At 38.3% G+C, this 19,508-nt stretch overlaps 1 protein-coding gene across 1 annotated transcript in view; it reads left to right on the forward strand.

Annotated features, from left to right (window-relative positions):
- The window catches only part of SYT10 (synaptotagmin 10), a 33,890-nt gene extending 17,913 nt beyond the window's left edge, over positions 1-15,977 (forward strand). The window contains exons 3-7 of the mRNA XM_054168038.1: positions 2,434-2,998; positions 12,643-12,763; positions 13,108-13,279; positions 14,726-14,855; positions 15,845-15,977. Coding sequence (XP_054024013.1) covers positions 2,434-2,998; positions 12,643-12,763; positions 13,108-13,279; positions 14,726-14,855; positions 15,845-15,916 — 1,060 coding nt within the window. The 3' untranslated portion in view covers positions 15,917-15,977. The remainder of the gene's footprint in view (positions 1-2,433; positions 2,999-12,642; positions 12,764-13,107; positions 13,280-14,725; positions 14,856-15,844) is intronic.
- Positions 15,978-19,508: the final 3,531 nt, after the last annotated feature.

Here is a 19,508-nt window from a genome sequence, read left to right on the forward strand (position 1 = left end):
TAAATATGTTGCCATGACAACAATGAAGCATCTTAATAATTAACAGACCAATTAGCTGTCTTGGTGAAATGCTGTGACTCAGAAGAGATCCTAGGCACTCTGTAATTAGGACTTTGGCTTACTAGAGCAAAAGCACTGCTGGTTCTGATGGGGAGCAGCCATCCAGCTGCACTGTTTTGCTTAGTGTCATCTTGCAACAATGACTACATTCACCAGTGGATGGCATAAAGCTTGAGAATTTGAAAGCATGTTAGTCCCTTAGAACTCATAGATTTGAGGCTTTATATGTTACTTTTACAACTATTAACCCGGATGTTCATAATGCAAGAGAAGCTGAGGAAAAGAGAATGTGTTATGTATCCATTTTCACTCAATCTGGAAATAAGATATGGTCAGCTTCACTGTTTCCCCCTGTGTAGGCAGTATTCTTCACCGCTTGTCTGTGGCAGGACTTGAACATGATTATCTGGGTATCTCAGTATAACAGCTGCGTGTGTGAGGAGCACTCAAGAAGGCATCCCCTGCACAGACTGAATTAGCAGAGATTGAAGTAGCAGTAACACAGGTTTTCCTGGACTTCATTGTGAATTAAAGATACTAAAGAAGCTAGTGCTTAAATTGCTGCATGCACAAATTTTGGGTGGGGTTCACTTCCTTCCCCATGTTTAACAGACCAATGTGGTTGTACTTCTCAAAGGACAAAGGCATAAGGCTAGCCCTGAGATTCCCTGAGGGCAATATTGTACTTTTCTGACTAGTTAGGGCCTTTACACTCCTTACTTCATTCCAGGGTGGACACTGCATACTACAAATTCAGGAATTTCATCACTTGAGAGAAAAGAAAATCTCTCAACTTGTCTGAAAAAGCAACAATGACAACAACAACAAAAAGAGACAGTGTTATGAGAGGGTGTATTGTCTATCTAAATTTGAGATTGAAACACATGGATTTTTTTGGAGCTGCTTCATATCTACTCTATGAAGTTCTCCCTCCCCTGTTCTTGTGTTGCACTAGAGCTCCTGCCTGCACCTAGCAGCACTGAAACAGCCTAAAGAGGAAGTGTTATTGTCTATTATTTAATGGCTGCAGATTACCCTTTTGTATCTTTGCTCAGATGAACTGTGGTAGGTTTGTGCTTCATGCCTCCTGCAATCACTCTGCTTACAGCAAAAATACAAATAATATCTATGAAATAAGTCCTGGTTGCTTTCAAATGGACAATTTACATTTCTGATTTAAAGAAAGAAACACAGCTGTGACAGCTCTTGTTTTCAGAACACAACACCACAGGGAAACCAAGCAATAAGGCAAGGCTGCTTTTGGCATTAATAAGGAATTGATTGCAAAAAGAAGAGGAAATTCTGACAATTAAATTGTTTGGGTTTTTAATGGCAATTACTTATGCTCACAGGAGGAGGTATTGAGCTTTTCCAGTACGGATTGTTGGGGTAGTGAATATTGAGCTTTTCCAGTACAGATTTTTGGGGTAGTGAAGTACCAAGGAAATGTGAAAATATCCCAAAAGCAAACTGTTCAGTGTGGGCAAAATGGTATCTGATGATGATTTTCTATGAAGCTTTTTGACCAGTGTTTTTATACTGTTGTCAGGCAGGAAAGGTACAAATTTTCATTGATGTTCATGAGTCAAGATAAGCCCATAGACACATACGCTTATGCAACACTGTTCAGAATCACGAGGATTTAAACATACTGTTTCTTGCTGGGAGTACAGGAATCAGCTTTCTAATACACTACACAGCAAAGAGTGAGAAGAGAAAGAAAAGAATAAAAAAATCACAGAAAAATGATGAGTGAAATGCTAAAATATATCACATCCAGAACAAAATGTTCCCAGTGTGATTGGAGAAAGCCTGTACTTCAGTGTAGCAAAGACCAAGCAGGTGTCTGTAAAGTGCTATAGCATGGCAAAGCACTGTTCTGAAAACCTCCAGACACAGCTCTGCATGGTGTTTTCAGGCACCTTTCAGAGTGATCAGTGTGAAGCCTGGTAAGTATTTAATTGGAAAACCACCAAAAAACCTTGAAAAGCCAGGGAGTACTCATGATGATTCTGCAAGTGATTTTTGTTTCTGCTTGACCATACACTGTGCCCTAGCACAGTGGGATCAGGCAATGTTGGAACTGTCAACTTGTTCTGAGAGATCCTTAATTCAGTTTCAGCTGTCCTGAAAACAAGGTTATAAATGCATGTAATGCTAGGACACTGGGTGCCTCTCAGGCCAAGTCAATTCTGAACAATCTTTTCCTCTCAAGGAAGTTTTAACACTTGCAAAACATTTAGGATGCATTATTTTTAAATTATGTTAAAGAAAGAAATTCTTACTGAGTTGGTCTTCTTGTATTTTCTACTTAGTAATAGCCAGGTCTTTTCCCAGAGATAACTATGACTCATTTTGTGTGTATGTGTGCAGGCACAATTCTTTCAGGAGGCACTTGCCAAGGCAGATGCAAGTGTCCAGTGTTGATTTTAACATGGGGACAGATCCAATTTTGCAAAGGGGAGAGACAACAACCAGCATTGGGAGAATAAAACCAGAACTCTACAAACAGAAGTCTGTGGATTCTGATGGACAACAAGAAGACGTGAAAACATGTGGAAAACTTAATTTCACTCTCCGATATGATTATGAGAATTATCTTCTGGCTGTCACCATTGTCAAAGCCTTGGATCTGCCTGCTAAAGACTTCACGGGAACGTCTGACCCCTACGTTAAGATTTATCTGCTTCCAGACAGAAAGAAGAAGTTTCAGACGCGAGTTCACAGAAAGACATTAAATCCTGTCTTTGATGAAACCTTTCAGTTTCCTGTAGCCTATGATCAACTCAGCAACAGGAAATTGCATTTCAGTGTTTATGATTTTGACAGATTTTCTAGACATGACATGATTGGGGAAGTTATTCTTGATAACCTTTTTGAAGTCTCAGATCTCTCCAGGGAAGCCAATGTATGGAAAGACATCCACTGTGCCACCACAGTAAGTAACATATTCCAAAAAGCATTTATGTGTGATATTTTTGTTTCTCTTTTATAATTTGTGGCAGAGCATCCTGTTTTATCAGAAGTCTGGGGAACAACAAAAAAAAAATAAAGTAAAAAAAGAGTTGCAAATATCTTCCTTTGAGTGGAGAGAATAAGATGCTTAGAAAACTGTAAAAATTAACTACTAAAAATTCTTCAGGGAGCACGTCCTCCCTCTTGTAGTCTATTATGCAAATATAAGTAAGGGTTTTTTATTTAAACAGTGCATCACAACAGCCACTGCTTAGCAAGAACAATTAACATTGTCCAGTTATTCAAATACCCTGTCCTTCTAAATGACCATCTATTAAGAAACGGGGCCCATCCTAATCTTGCTTTCATGGGCTAGGACTTGTGAAGGAAGAGAGAGAGGCTAAAAATGCTCAAAGTAAAAAAATGTTCTTTCCTGGTTCCCTGGTGCTTAGGGTCTCCAGTAGATATACTTGTGCTGCTGCTGGTTACTAACAATACTTAGGCACAAGCAAGCAGAGTAACAAAACAGAAGTCATTTGTTTATTCACAGAATCACCGAGGTTGGACGAGACCTCAAAGATCATCAAGTCCAACCTGTCACCACAGACCTCATGATTAAACCATGGCAACAAGTGCCACGTCCAATCCCCTCTTGAACACTTCCAGGGATGGTGACTCCACCACCTCCCTGGGCAGCACATTCCAATGGCTAACGACTCTCTTTGTGGAGAACTTTCTCCTCACCTCGAGCCTAAACTTCCCCATGTGCAGCTTGAGACTGTGTCCTCTTGTTCTGGTGCTGGTTGCCTGGGAGAAGAGACCAACACCCTCCTGGCTACAACCACCCTTCAGGTAGTTGTAGAGAACAATAAGGTCTCCCCTGAGTGTCCTCTTCTCTAAACAATCCCAGCTCCCTCAGCCTCGCCTCGTGTATTGATGACAGGATGAATTACAGCCTACCAGCAGGAAAACCACCAGTATCCAAACATTGCCTTTATTAACCTTGAATTCCAAACTCATCTTCTCTAGCTGTAATTTGGGGGGGGGGAGGGGGAGGGAATTGAATGGTGAGATATAGGGGTTTTTCTTGGGTTTGGTTTTTTAACCATTGTGCTATTTATACAGATATTTTCCCATCTCTTGATTTGTGGAGATCTCTGAAACAATCTGTGTCATCCTTAAGTTTGAGTATGGGCTGGACTTCCACAACAGGGATGAAAGGAGAACAAAGCAGTCCTAGGCACTGCTTCAGTGAAAGAAGCTTCATCCTGTCCCTTCAACAGAGACAGAGACTTCTTGTGCCTCTTTATCCAAATGTTTTGGTTCATACCTACTAGAAAGGGAAGTGTAGGACTGCCTTTCTAGAAGAAAAGAGGATGAGTATTTCCTCACTGGTTTGAGCATAAGCAGTGTGTTTCCAAGGAAGGGAAATATTAGGAAGCAGAGCATAGTGGACATAGTTTGTGAATGTGAATTCACAAAAGTATCTGTATTGCTGGGTCTATCTAACTGATATGAACAGCCTCTGGCACACCTCCAGAGGACTTCATTTGTGTATGCTTAGTTTGACCAAGATCAGATTTCAGGTAAATTTAAGAACTGTGTTCTCAAGCTTAAAATTGAATTTATGTTTAAGGTCTTGGAATAATAGCCCAATAACAATTTTAAAACTTTCTTTTAGCTTTGATATTATCTTCATTACTTCAGTAATGATTTAAATGTTCACTCATCCTTTGCAATGGGTGTATGGAAGATATTTTTAGCTGATAACTGGAATGGTTTTAGCAGATCAGAATCCCTGGACTGTTCATCACTGGTTTTGAGCAGACAGAAATGCCATGCCAAATTATGCAGTTGAGTGAGATGCTAACAGACATCTGAGTTAAATGGTTGCTGATCTTGGTGCTGAATTCTAGTTCAAGTTTCCTGTTCACTAAGGTTAGTACATGGAGTTATAGTGCTTGATTCAATCTCCTGGTCTCTTACTATATATGAAGCTTAGAAGAAAGCACAAAGTTTTTGGATTTCAGCTTTTCAGCCAGTATAGTTTACAGTACTCTGGGTGTCTGAATCAGTTGTTTCCACTTAAACCATTAACAATAAACACAGTAAATGGACGTGTCTTCTATTATTGGATGACTGCATCAGATTTCACAAGGCTTACACTGTTCTCTGAATAGTACATAAGAAGCTGATGGTAAAATGAAACCCTCTTACTGTATGTGCAATGTGCTGCCTTGTGTTTTACATCAGCTATTTCATGTAGCTTAAAAACTGGTCAGTGATAAAGATTTCAAGTTCTGCTGCTTCAGAAACTGTGAGATGAGGAAGCCAATCCTGCACAGGAATAAATAGTGCATACAATGTTAACCAGTGGGGAACTGGAGTCGAGCACCAGATCAAAAGTTTACCAAAGTCACTAACTACCAATTAAGTAACTAACTAATGCTTGTCAGAGTCAATTTGACTTAGATTAAGCTTTGGGAAAAAAAGATCTGTCTGGTTCTACAATTAGTGACAAATAATTGTCCTTCAGGCAAGCACGCTTTGAGGTTCATAAAGAATTTTTTTTTGAACAAACTTGCTGTCTTGTTTTGTACTTACACAGTAGAGCATAGGAACCAAGATGCCATTCTGCAAATATGTTTCTATCATGTTTCTTCCTTCTTCCCTTCTGCTCTGTTTTGTTGTATGTTCTGTGAATGTTTTCAGCCTCTTGTTCAGACAGGGGTTTGCTTATGCTGTTACTAAATGATAGATGGTAGAAAAAGGCAGAAGTGTGTGGTGGGTTGAAAGCCAATCCTTCCTTGCCTCCCACCAGGGCAGAAAAAAATAAAACTCAGACAAACGGATTGCAGAAGTGGTGGAAAGTTTAAATGGAAAAGCAGTGAATATTTTACAGAGAACCACAAGCACAGTGACAAAAGGAGACCCCAAAGCATACCCAGAAGCATCCCAGCATTTCCCTTTTTCCCCACCTGAGGGTATACCCAAAACCCCCAGGGCTCTTTCTTCCCCCCCACCCCCACTGTTAGGCTAATCTCAGCTGACCATATCTGAGATTGCCCTTCCCCCTTCTCCAGGCATTAGGCCAATGCCTGGCCAGGCACCAAGAGGCCTCAAGATGAGTCCCCCTCCATTACCAGATAGGGATCATATCCATAGGAGCTGTGAGGGAAGAAAGAGGAAGTGTAGGACTTTGCAGGTGGATTTATAGGGAGCAGGACTTTATGGGATGAAATATGCAGCTTCCTGTGTCCACCCACTGGGCTGGACCCTCAGGACACCAGAGATGTGTCTTATGTGGTAGCAACAGGGGGGCACCCAGCCCAGACTGCTACAAAGTGATAGATCAATGGATTGATCCAAAATTTAAAACAAACCAACCAACCCACCCAAACACAGCAGAAGTAGCTTCTCCTCAATTTTGAGTCTTTTACATCTCATCCATAGTCAAGAATTGTCTATTCAGAAGGTAGAGTGAGGGTAAAAATCATATCTATTACCTGTTTGGAAAGAATGTAGTTAGCGTTGAACACCTATTGGACCCATTTATTAAGAAAATAAACTGGAAAATTTCAGCAGTGAAGAAAGTTACCACAGGAGATTTTCAGCTATGCAAAGACTCTTTGTCTGTAAACATAATTTTTAAAATATTTGCTTGGACATCCATAGAGATTTTTCCTCTGGTACAGGAAATAAATGGTTTGGGGAAAATAAGACTGGATGGTTGCACTGAGTCATTTTTGCTGTAAAAACAACGACTCTGAGTATCTACAGTTTGAATACTTTTTTTCCCCCTCATAATAGTAATTTGAAGCTATGTTATAGAAGTGCAGGGTTTGCTACCTCTTTTGCTCCTCCCACTCCCATCTTTATTATTATTATTTTCAACCATTGATATTTATTTTGTGGTTTGTGGGGTTTTGTCCCAATAATTTTTCATTCACATCTTTGTTTCTTTGTTACATGTTCTGTTGAAAATCTCCAGCTGTTGTATAATATGTAGCATGTACCTGTTGTGAGTGCTAAAGCATTTTCATTTCTAAATGTGAAATTTTCAAGGTAAATTTGGTGTAAAATCAGTTGTGAAAAAGAATTATCCAAGATAGATGATGATATTTATATCCCAAACTTGTGCTTATACATGAGTGATTGAGTTTTTCAATAAACAGTCTATCATTTAGAATACATAGAATACATAGAATAAACCAGGTTGGAAGAGACCTTCAAGATCATCGCGTCCAACCCATCAACCAATCCAACACCACCCAAACAGCTAACCCATGGCACCAAGCACCCCATCAAGTCTTCTCCTGAAAACTTCCAGTGATGGCGACTCCACCACCTCCCCAGGCAGCCCATTCCAATGTGCAATCACTCTTTCTGTATAGAACTTTTTCCTAACATCTAGCCTGAACCTCCCCTGGCGCAGCCTGAGACTGTGTCCTCTGTTTACTTCTGTTTGTTTGACTAATTAAAAAAATCTAAACTTGAGGCAGCTTGGGACCACCCGTGAAGGTTGTTCAGTATATTCTAATATTGCAATTCTTAATACACTTCAGGAAATTGATTTGTAACATCACAGGCAAAGAAATAATATCAAATGGATTGTTTAGTCAACATATATATAGCTTCAGATTTTGCTAAGTCCTTGTGAGATTTTCATGCATCTCTAAGGTTTTGCTACTCTCAAAATATACTGCATACTTTACAAAATGAGACTCATTTATTGAAATTGCTAACAAGCACATAGGTGCAAATACTCAGTGTTGTAAAATTATTTACACAGAAAGATCACCTCTTGTGATCTAGCACTATCTGGATGTTAAAGCTTATTGACTTCCTTTTATGCTTTTTAAAATGATTGATTGCTTTAGAAATCTCTGCCTCTAAAGTCGTTGCTTAAAAAAAATTGGCAAGGGATCGTCAGAAACATTTTCCCCCCATATGTACTTTGTGAGCCCTTAGTGAAACTGTGCAACTAGGTAAAAAGATAAGACTCAGAATTTAGATGAAAGTCATTTGCAGCACAGTGGTAGTCCCCTAGGGATGTTAGCCTAAGAACTGTCGTATATTTGTAGCCTCTTGAATTATCTCATGTATATAGTTGGAACTTGATTATTATTTAGTTTTCTGACACCAGGCATTTCAGTGTTGCAGTTTTCTCATTTGTGAAGTGAGATACAAGAGAAAGTTTTATCAGGACACGGATTTAACATGATGCCCATGATGTGTGATCGCTGTTTCTAAAGTGCTTGGAATATAAGTGAATATCATTGCTGGAAAAAAGAGATGTGCTTAAATAACTTTTTTAATAAGTGGGACAGCAGCATTTCTCTCAGTTCATTCATCTCAAACACTTGCCAGAGTAGGATGTCACACAGATAATCTTGCTAGCTGTTCACCCCATCTATGGAAAGAGATTCTCATGTTGAGGTTTTTCATTTAGGACTGCTTCAGGTCTGCATGATAACTAGGAAAGACAATGGAGAGAGGGTGGGTTTCTGTCAAGTTACTGAAACAGGGAAGGTTTCTATAGCTATTGAGTGTTTCTTTTCATTTGAAATTACAAAGTATCTGAATATTCTGTTTTGCTAGAGGTAAACTGCTGCTTTCAGTCTACTTAAAGAAATATTAGATGGATGAAGAATTTGGTTTCCATAAGGGAAGTTAATATGTCTTTGTCCAGGTGGTACCATGGTACCTCTGCTAAGGTACACAGCTTGACTGACTTGCTGAGCCCTAAATGATCTGAGTTTCTTCCTGCAAGTACTGTTTCAGAAGACCATCTTTATATTGGAACTTACATTTGGGTTGTTTTTGAGCTAGTAAATGCCACAGTTAGTTCACAGAGGTACATCTGTTCTCAGCTGTTCCAAAGCTGCAAGAACACCTGGCAAGATGGAACTACCTCCCCACCAGTGCAGAAGACAGATGGTTATGTACAGAGAGAGTGACAAAAGTACCCAGGAGGCTTCCCAGGGTGCTGCTGAGAGCATTCAGCTTGCTGGACCCAGAGTGCTTTCTCAGGGATACTTCTCTATGCAATCAGGACTGCAATCAGCAGCTTTGCTTACACAGAGCAATCAGGGTGTCAGGCAAAAACAAGCATTAGGCCTCCACAAGCAGAAGATGCTGTCATCATAGAGCAACAGGCTGTACTGATTCTATACCGTCTTCCACAGAAGGCAAGAACAGGCACAAACCTCACTGATTCATTTCCCTGGACAGCAGCTTAATCAATGAGTGGTGCTGGAAGGAAGAAAAAAGATTGGATTTTGTATGCAAAGAATAACAGGAGAGAAAAATAAATATTTGCTGTAAGGACAAGGATTCAGAAATAAAATTCTCGTGAGAGCTGGTAGAATTAGCTCTCCATTTAAATTTCATGTAGCAATTTCTGTGACAGCAGAAATACCAACAAACTACAGATGCATTCATGAGAAGACAGACAGCCTGATAGATTTCTGTATTGCTCTTTCCTGTCTTTCTTTCAGCCCTTGATCTGTACCTCAAAACCAGGAGAGTCTTAATACATTTTCAGCTGCCTGAGGGGATAGGTTTTCCTCTTCTTTCCACCCAACCTCAACATTTGTTGTTATGTTCTGGTTTATTTTATCTCTGATTCCTGAAGATTGAGGTCACTAGGTTTTATTGGAAAGAATGAATATAATATTTTTCTAAACATAACAAGAAAAAGGGAGATAAATTTGTCCTTTGGGGGAATTACCTTCCTGCACTATTCCTGTAATCCAAAGGTATAGTAGTGCCAACGCATTTTCCTTTAAATTTGCACACTGTACTGAAGAGCAATTCTCAGTGTGACTAAAGGAAGCAGCTCAAAGTCTAGGAATGTAACTTTCTTAATAATTTCTTTGATGTCTAGAAAATTAGTAGTAGTACAAATGCTTACCCAAAATACAGCAGGAAACTGAAGAGAAAAATATTGGCAACTTTGTTTGGAAATCAAGTCCAAAAATTCATGCTTCCCTTAGTGGTTTTGATATGCTATTCTCACATGGAATCTTTAAAACATCATTTAAATTTCTATTAGTGGGAAAGTAATTCTAGATATTTAAACTCAAATTAAGAATTAAACTAATTGCTTACTGCAGATTATTATAATCTCAGTGATGGAAGTAACAACAAGGAAGTTTTTGAGGGACTTTAACTTCTAATGCAGTACTAGTTGTGCAAATACTTGTTATTTTAACCATGGAAATTAATGACACTCAAGTATCAATAAAATTGTATACATTTTTTAGTTCCAATAACATTTACATAGCTAATGATTCCTTAGCTGCTTTCCTAAGAATTTGTTTAAACTGCAAAACTTGAAAAACTAGGAGAAAAGAAGAAGAAATAAATATCAATTTAAAAATGGCCTCTAGTTCATTGCACACAAATGGCACCTTATTTCAAATATCAGATCACTCATCCTGCCAACACAGGAAGCCAGTAAATCTTGGACTATAGGAGGGAGACTGGAGAAGTTCTTAAACTGTCATTATGGTCTGAAAATACTTTTTCCTGTGGGGTGGTGATATGTGACAAGAAGCTACCCTGAATACACAATTCTATCTAATTTCTCCCTGAATTCCTAGCTAGAAGATGTCTCTTCTGTGTAATATAATGGAAACAACTGGTATCATTAATTAAAGAGACACCAACTCTTTCCACAGCAATGACAGTTCTAAAAATTCAGTCAAGTTAATTGATGCTTCCCTACAAGGGCTTCAAGATTCTCCTCATATCCCTCCCTTGTTTATCTATGCGAGCAGAGAGCATAGCCTTTGCAGAAATGCTGCCAGTTCTGCCCTCATAAGTGTAAAAACAAGAGCACTGGTGTCTAGTTTGTCTGAAAGAATAAGGACCTCTTTTAATATGAGTTTGCCAACCCTGGACTGATTCTCAAGAGCCCCTAAAACAGGAAATGCAGACAGATCTTTGGTAACCTGATGGAAAAAAAGATGATTAACACATCCATTCAGATGTGGTTGCTTGTGTGGGATGAGAATTACACTATTTGAAGAATGTATCTTCTATAGCTAAAAAGAAATATGTTCATCTCAATAGCTGACATACACAGTTGAGATCAGTATTTTCCTTGGTTTATTTTTGCTCTGGCATCACTGCACCAGAAAATGGATTGGATGGTGAGGTAAACTGGGAGCCATAAAAATAACTGAAGCTGGTGTAGTGCTTGCTACTGTTCCAGTTCCTTGGTTCTGTATGATGGCTTCTGTACACAAAAGGGAAATAAATTAAAAAGAGTTATGCAGTACCAAGAAAGAGGTGGGTTTTTTGGTTGCTTCTTGTTGTTGTTGGGTTTGGTTCTTGCTGGAGGGTGTTTTTTTTTGCATTAGTGCAGCTATGCTTGATGCTGTTTTTTCTATACCCGTTATTGGAAGTCGGTGGGAGGGAATCATTACAAGCATCTGTAAAGCTACTGTTAATTGCAATATAAGCTCAGTTAAAGAAGAAAAAGAACAACTCAAAACAGGCCTAGGAAAGAGATAAAATTTATTCAAGTAACATGCAGTTCTGGGTGAATACATGATACATGTAAGACAATCTGAAGCATAAATAAAAATTTGCATGAACAGTAACCACTGGGTGCAAGCTTGTATATATATAGTTGTATTTTGTTTAAGGTGAACTGTAATGCAGATGTGATGGTTGAGGGCAGTCTGTGCCTTGGCTTCCTCAGATTTTCTTGTGCCAAAAGGTTCTTGTCAGATTACTTGTGTGATCTTAATTATCTAACATATTATAAAGTGAGAAAAATACACATTTTCTTGAGCAATGTGATTCTGAAGTAATTTACATCCTGGTTTTAAATTTCGATTCAAATCAATCCAGGGCATTTAAAAATGTTACTCATGATAATCAGTGCAGTTCATGATCATCAATATAGTAGACAAAGACCAACATGAGAAGTTTAAATGCTGAACCTTACTTTGTTCATTATTTAGGTCTGAACCTGTGTTTTCAGCTCCAAATTCATGAGCCTTTAGTGTTCAAGTTAACAGAGCAAGTGTATGGGAGGAAATGATGATATCCTGGACATAGTGCATAATTTTAATCTTAGTCCTTCAAAAATGCATAACACTGGAGCTTCACTCAGTCTAATTTTCAAAGAATATTTATTTTAATGACACATGTTCATATCTTAATCCCCACTTGCCCTATGACTTGTAGAGTTCCTAACAAGAAAGACCGCCTACCACAGCAGATACTCAGAGTAGAAACTGAGTAAAAGTACTAGGACTTTCTATTCCTTACTAACCAAAAAGACACTACAAAGCCGTCATCAAACACCAGATGCCACCAACTTCAACACAAACACATTAGGAATCCAGACATTTTTGGCTCTGCTTTCAATTTAATTTCACAGTTTAGTAATTCTAGGTCATGTCACTAAAGTATTAGCCTATTGGTACCTTTTATTTTATTTCATAGAAACAACTTTTGAAAATTGTGACCTCCACATCGTGTCTCTCCACATTACAAAATAAGTTCTAAATTTTTGCATGATCTGAAGTGAATTGTTGGCAGTATGATCAGTTGTCTAATAATTGCCTTTCTTTTTTTCTCCTTTTTTTTTTTTTTTTCCCCCCCCAGGAAAGCATAGATTTGGGTGAGATCATGTTTTCCCTTTGTTATTTGCCTACTGCTGGGAGAATGACACTAACAGTCATAAAATGTAGGAATCTGAAAGCAATGGATATAACTGGTGCATCAGGTGAATTTACTTCTTTTTTAAATAACAAGGAAGGGTCTATTAAAGGAGGGGATAAATAGGAACTCCTTGGGTTTTGCATGTTTGGCATGGTTGTGAAACGGAAGTACCAGGACCACAAGTATGGATCCTGTTCAGATCTACTGGCTATCAATGGCCTGGGAGTCAGTATGATAGTTCAGAATGCCTGTATCTTCCCTTTGCATTGACAGCATATTGAAAACAGCGTTTGCCAGGGGCACTAAAATCTTTGTAATTTTTTTGTCTTACCAATACCACATTCCTACAAAAAGCTTTGCTCCTATACCTCATGTCCAAATGCACACAACTGATTATCTGTTACTCAGATCCCTACGTCAAAGTGTCACTGATGTGTGAGGGTCGAAGACTGAAAAAGCGGAAAACCACCACAAAGAAGAACACACTCAATCCTGTTTATAATGAGGCTATCATCTTTGATATCCCTCCGGAGAATGTGGACCAGGTCAGCCTGTCCATTGCAGTGATGGATTATGATCGGTAAGCACAGTTTGCTTTCTGACCACTAACCTTCAGTGAGAAGTTTATGGCAAGAAACTGCCTTCTACCTCCTTTAGCATTCAAGTAGGCTCAGTGTCACAAAAGACCTTTGGGTCTTTTCCTTAAGAGGTCTAGAGCTTCCACACCTTTTAGAGCTCAGGTCATTTTATCTGTGTCATAAATAACTGTGATGGAGGAGAAACCATGGCTCAATCTTTTTACAGGCCCCTAGTATTGGCATACATTTCTGACCCCATCTGGTGGCTGGACTATGTAAAAGCTTCATAGATCAGGTATGCCTCCCAGATAAACACCTCTAATTTCTTTTTAAATGGCAGGGGTTTGAAATCAAAGAACATTTGGATTACTAACAAATAGATTCTAATAACTTTATTTGATTGAGTAATAATTAATTATTTGATTGAATCAGTACAGAAGCTTTGTAACATTTCTGTTCAGTCCTTGCTGATAACACACAATTTTCTGTGTCCTTACTGAGAACTGACAGGAGGAGACTCCTGCTTAGAACATCTCAAGGACTGCGGGTTAAACTAGACAGTGACTGACAGAATCATGGCCAAGCCAAGTCTGCTTCATTCAAGTGCCATTAGTAATGAGCTCTTGAGAATGCAGGGCAAATAAATGGTGAAAGTCCAATTTAGTAACATGAATCTTCAGATTGTTTTTCCTTGCCATCAGATTTCTGATCATCCTCCAACATCTGTCAGGATGTGAAAGTCAGATTTCTCAGTCAGATGTAAAAGGAGCACTGCAATGCCATTAGGGAGAGAAGAGTACAGCAACTTGCACACTTTCAGTCTTCTTCAGCTGCTCCTTTCAAAGTGTTTGCTAAAAGAAAGTTAGGAAACATTGTTCTAAGGTACGTATGGGCAAGGGGCAGGTCGTTATTTTCCAGAGCCCCTCAACAAGTCTATGGAGCTGCCAGGGGTTTGAAGTATTAAGCCCATTAAGGCTATGCCTCTTGCCTTTCACATTTTTGACTGAAGTTCCAATGACAACAATAAGAGATGGCATATCCTGTGGAATGATGTCTGAAGGAATTGTAGCAGGAAATGTATTCCCCATTTTCCTTCACATTCCTCATCTACAAAATTGAAGCATACTTTCCTTCTACATTATTGGCTGTGTTATAGTCCTTTTCTATCCTTGTGTCTTTTGGATTGTAAACTTTTAATGGTAGGGGTCATGTCCTCGTTGCTATTTTTGTAGTTGCTAGAAGCACTCTGGGAGTGTCTGGAGGTTTCTGATGCTACCATTACAGAATTTAATATTTCTCTACTCCACTAAAACTAATATCTGTAATAAATAACTTGAGAACTTTGACCACGTATTCCATGCTGCACTAAACCAGTAAACAAAATTATACATCAGAAGTTATTAAAACTATTTTTATTTTTTAAAAACCTGCCCCTCTGCAATTCTCAGGGTAGGGCACAACGAGGTCATTGGGGTGTGTCGGACAGGAATTGATGCTGAAGGGCTTGGAAGAGATCATTGGAATGAAATGTTGGCTTATCCACGTAAACCAATAACTCACTGGCATCCGCTAATAGAGGTAAGAGGTAGCAAAATTTTCTCCTCAGTATATTGAATATTTTTGTCTCTTTCACACTTGTGTGCTTCTGAGAATCATGACAATCAATGCAGCTTCCATGGAGCATCTCTAAGATCCTCAGCACAACCTCAAACAGTTTGCATGGATTTACTGATTACTCAAATGTGCCATTTCAAAAGTGAGGTACTGATGGTATTGTAAGAGTAAATTAAAAACATTTAAAAATTCCAGAAATTATAAGAAGTTTACATCACCTTAGAAGAGATCATTTGCAAGTATTTCAAAAGCAACCATTTCCTCTTCAGAAAATCTTTAGCATGAACAGTTACATTGCTAAAACATTAATCTGAAACTGGCCTGCTAATTAGGCTAAAGTGAGGCAACATACCAGCAGCTACCTCCAGTGTTACTCAGACACTTATTGGAAGCTTACTCAAATGCATGGGAGATTATATCTACAAGCCCCTGGTCTTGGACCTCCTTTTCAACCTGCTAAGGACACATCTTAATGATTTTTTGTATGCAAAATGCTGATGGGTTTGAATTTGGAAAGATTCATACTGAAGCCTCAAGAAGCAGTAGACCCTGTTTGGGGACACAGAGAATGCACTTTTTAAGCCCTGTCTGAAAGGAATCTCTATAGAAAAATGAGTAACTGTCTGAGGCATCACAGGCCATATGGTTTCCCACGGCATGGCAGGTACAGTGACAGGAAAAGCCCAACAAGGCTTCAGTAAAACACCTTAATAAAAGGAAACCAAGTCAGTGCAGGAGAGAAGCCTTTTTTTAGAGGTTTGTGTCAAACACATTAGGGACACTTTTAGGAGATCACTCTAAGAATTTTCTTTATTAGTGCTGTCAAAGACTTTGATCCAGAAAGAGTTTAGATAAGAATTGAATTTGTCTTTGAGGGAGTCCCTCATCCTCTGAAGTGAGTGTAATGCAGAGCCACTATGCTCTAATTTTTACATCTGACTCTTTTCTTGCAGTTACCTGGACGAGCAACCAGTTTTGACAGCCAGGGATCTTGTTCATCACCAAAACCACCGCTCACACCCTAATGAACAAGAGTGGTCTCATCGTGTTCAGTGTCCAAAGCTTCCTTGTAGCTCACATCCACATAAGCAGAAGGTTTGGCTTCCGCAGATGAACAGTATCCATAAATTTTTATTAAAATACATTTTTTTCTATTCTAAGTCTTATATTACAGTTTGTAATTTCTTAACATACAAATGAAGTTGACTTGAGCCAAATATAACCCTTCCTGATATGAATCCATTCATCTGTTTTCTCACTGGCATATATCCAGCATCATATCCAAGCAGTGTTTTGATATGCCCTAGATCTTTGCATAGACAAAGAAGTCAGAAAACAATCCCTTAAGCAATTCAAAACCACTGCAGCTTGTAACACCTAATTCTTTTGAGAAAGAGCAAATATATAGCTCATGAATTAAATTTCTTCTAAATTGCACTAAATCCTCTATGACTTCTCAAGAGAATTCTTCAAACTGAATGTTGCACAAAAAAAATCAACTGTTGTTGTGTTTTGAATGTTTGGAAAATCAGTTCATACCTTGAGCAGGGAGGAAGGGCTGACCAAAAGCACACTGAAGCCAATAAGAAGGACACTAGTGGCTTCACTGGGTTTTAGTTCAGCCTTTATGGAACAGGTCTCACAACTGTATCTATGCAGTTATAATCTTCCATCAGTCAAGATGATGGCTGCCCCTACAGGAACTCATTAGTTTGTCCAGCAAAAACAACCAGACACTTGTGTCCAAGCAACTGTACTCACTGGCTGTTTTGCTTCAGCTACCTGCTGGCTGATGAAGAGCTAGCTTGGATGTCTCTACATGGCGCTGAACAGTGCATGTATGGGTATTGTGGAAAGCTAATGTGCCTGCAATGAAATGTGTGAAAGCTAATGCAGCTCCACAGGGGGGTAGGTGTCTCCTGATGAGGTGCATCCAACCTTTTCGAAGCAGCTTGTTTGCTACTCTGAAGTAAAGGAATTGATTTATTGTATTTTAGCTGTTTAAAAAAAAAAAAAAAAAAAAGAGAAAGAAAAGAAAGAAAGAAAAAGAAAGAAAGAAATTGACCAAAACCTGCAGTTACACAGAGTATTTTTCTGATTCTTGATTTATAGTGAAAGTATTGTATTTCTTTGAAGTTATTTTGTGCAATTGCATAGCTCATACAGAATAGAGTCTGGTCCCTGGCTGGATGCCTCTGGAGTGATATGCTAAATATGAATTCAGTGTACATTTTGTGTCAATATACAGAGAAAGAAATTGAAATACAACAATTTTCTAAACTAGCATACTCATTTGTTGGACTACACAGTGACAGCAAATTGAATAAAAAGTATTGCCTGAATTGAGCTGCTTTAGAGACTGGAAGAGAGCCACACATTCTTTTGCAGATTTAACTCTTTTTTTAACACTGCAGTTTACCTCAGTCAAATAGATTTTTTTTTTCCTTCTTTTTTTTTTCTATTTGTGAAGAGCATGACAAGGACTGCATGATTGGGACTGAGATTTTGAAAGCTGAACTGTACCTGGAAAAAAAAAGTTGAAGTGATGGCCCTTTTTTGGCAGCTTTGTAAGGAAAACTGAAAATATTTTCCAAAATACTTTTTTACAGGGAAAAAAAGCTAGTGTCATATATGAGAAAAATGCCAGTGGAAGATTGATTTTCAGTAATGAAAGAATTTGTGAGAATTAATCCAGTTACAAAGGGAAAAGATAGTTTAGACCGACTCTGAAGAACCATATTGGCCTGGTTAGTTCAACCTGGTTGACACAGAATATGTTTACGAAGATCCACTCCCTCTATTCTGCTAACTAATCTCTAAGAGAGTCAAATATTCCTTGAAGTATCTTAGATGCTCCAGGGAAGTTAGAAGGCTGTTCTCAACATCGTGGTATTTCTAAGACAAAAAAAAAAAGACGAGGCAGATTTTGTACTTTGCGCTCTGTTTCTAACGACGCAGCAAGCAAGCAAATAAAGAAATAAATCTTTAAAGCACACTTTAAAACGTAAAAAACCCAAACCAAATAAAAATTACTCCAGTTCAGTTTTTGAATGTCTGTCCCAGGTTGCTATTCACAGCCTCTAGACAGAAATAGTTTTGCCCCAAGAAGGCTGATAATGCTGAGCACAGTTCCTCCCTGTTCAAGGCTGTATTTTCATCACCATAAATACAGAGCAGCCTTGCAGAACTTCATTCCTGTCTGCTGTGGGTAATTTTTTTAACAGGGGAACAGGCTTGCCTCTGTGGGTTATCATTGTTATCATTGTGAGACTCTGTGGCCTACATAACTTTCATCATGATTTTTCAAGGTTGATGTAGAAAGAGATACACATACCTGTGGAGAGTGAAAAACTACTTTGTATATACATTTATCTTAATATAAATTATATCAACAGTGGCCTTTGTGGCCTAGAAAATACTTTTTGTAATGTGGTACTGTAACAGTTGATTATTCTTTGCACTTTTTTTGCACCTAATATCCAAAAAGCTAACAATTCCATGATGAAATGTAGCATAAGCGTTCAGCAATGAGCAATGTCTTTTAAACTATTTTATTGTTCTCTATGAGTATCCTATGTGTTTCATTGTAAGTATTAAGGTATTTCAGGTTTTGTTTTCTTCAATTTAAGTTGTCAAACACCAAAGGAATAATAGCTTAGTTTGTGCTCTCTTATTGTGTTATTTATGGTATTGTTGATAACAATAGTGGACAACTTCCGTGTCTAAACTTGATTTATGGGTGCTCTGCATCTGCAAGAAACTGGACTGAAAAATTACCATGATATCTAGCTTCAAAAAGCATTCTCTAATTAATTATTTTTAATCTGTTGTCATTTATTAATTGAATTATGCAAACAATGATATATTCTTTTTTCCCACTGCTCTCTCAGTTACCTTACACGCCAGAGTATATATTTAGTGTAACCAACCCATTGGCTTTAGAGCCTGGTTCACAAATTACTCTCTGAGCATACACATAGGTGCACTCAGTAAAAGGTTAACACATATTTAGTCAATTAATACATTGCTTTATGTATCTATTAAGAGATTCCAAATATTATAAATGGGAGGAGTTGTAAATTCCCTCCTCCCATCCTGAATGTTTTGGGGTTTTGGCTTATCCACATTTCTGCCATACCACAAAGATTAGCCTAATCTGAGCAAAATCAAACCTGACAAATGGTTGGTGTAAAATATCTTTTAGTACTCTTACAAGAGTTTGAGAAACTCACGTTCCTAAAAGCCTGTGTCATTTCTACTGAAATGATTGACTGGAAACAGTAGCAGTACTTCATAAGAATTGGGTTTTGCACTGCAGAACTTTTGTATAATTTCACAACAGTAAACTACAGAACTGTACAGAGAAAGTACATGATGGATTAAGTGGTTTCAGGGGAGCCACTTTGTATTTATTTTCAATAATGCACTGTAAAGTGAAAAATCCCAAATACAAATGTATCTAATGAGCCATTCTAGTCTTTTGGGTAAATATTGTTTTCAAGCAATTGTTTCCCTTCCCCTTATTAAATAAGTTTTCAGGGACCATTAAATTTGCTCTAAGCAACCATAAAATTGTTATTAGGTCTATGCAAAACATTAAGCAGGACCCCAAGCCAC

This window comes from Dryobates pubescens, chromosome 15, assembly GCF_014839835.1.
Source record: "Dryobates pubescens isolate bDryPub1 chromosome 15, bDryPub1.pri, whole genome shotgun sequence".
Taxonomy (NCBI): Eukaryota; Metazoa; Chordata; class Aves; order Piciformes; family Picidae; genus Dryobates; species Dryobates pubescens.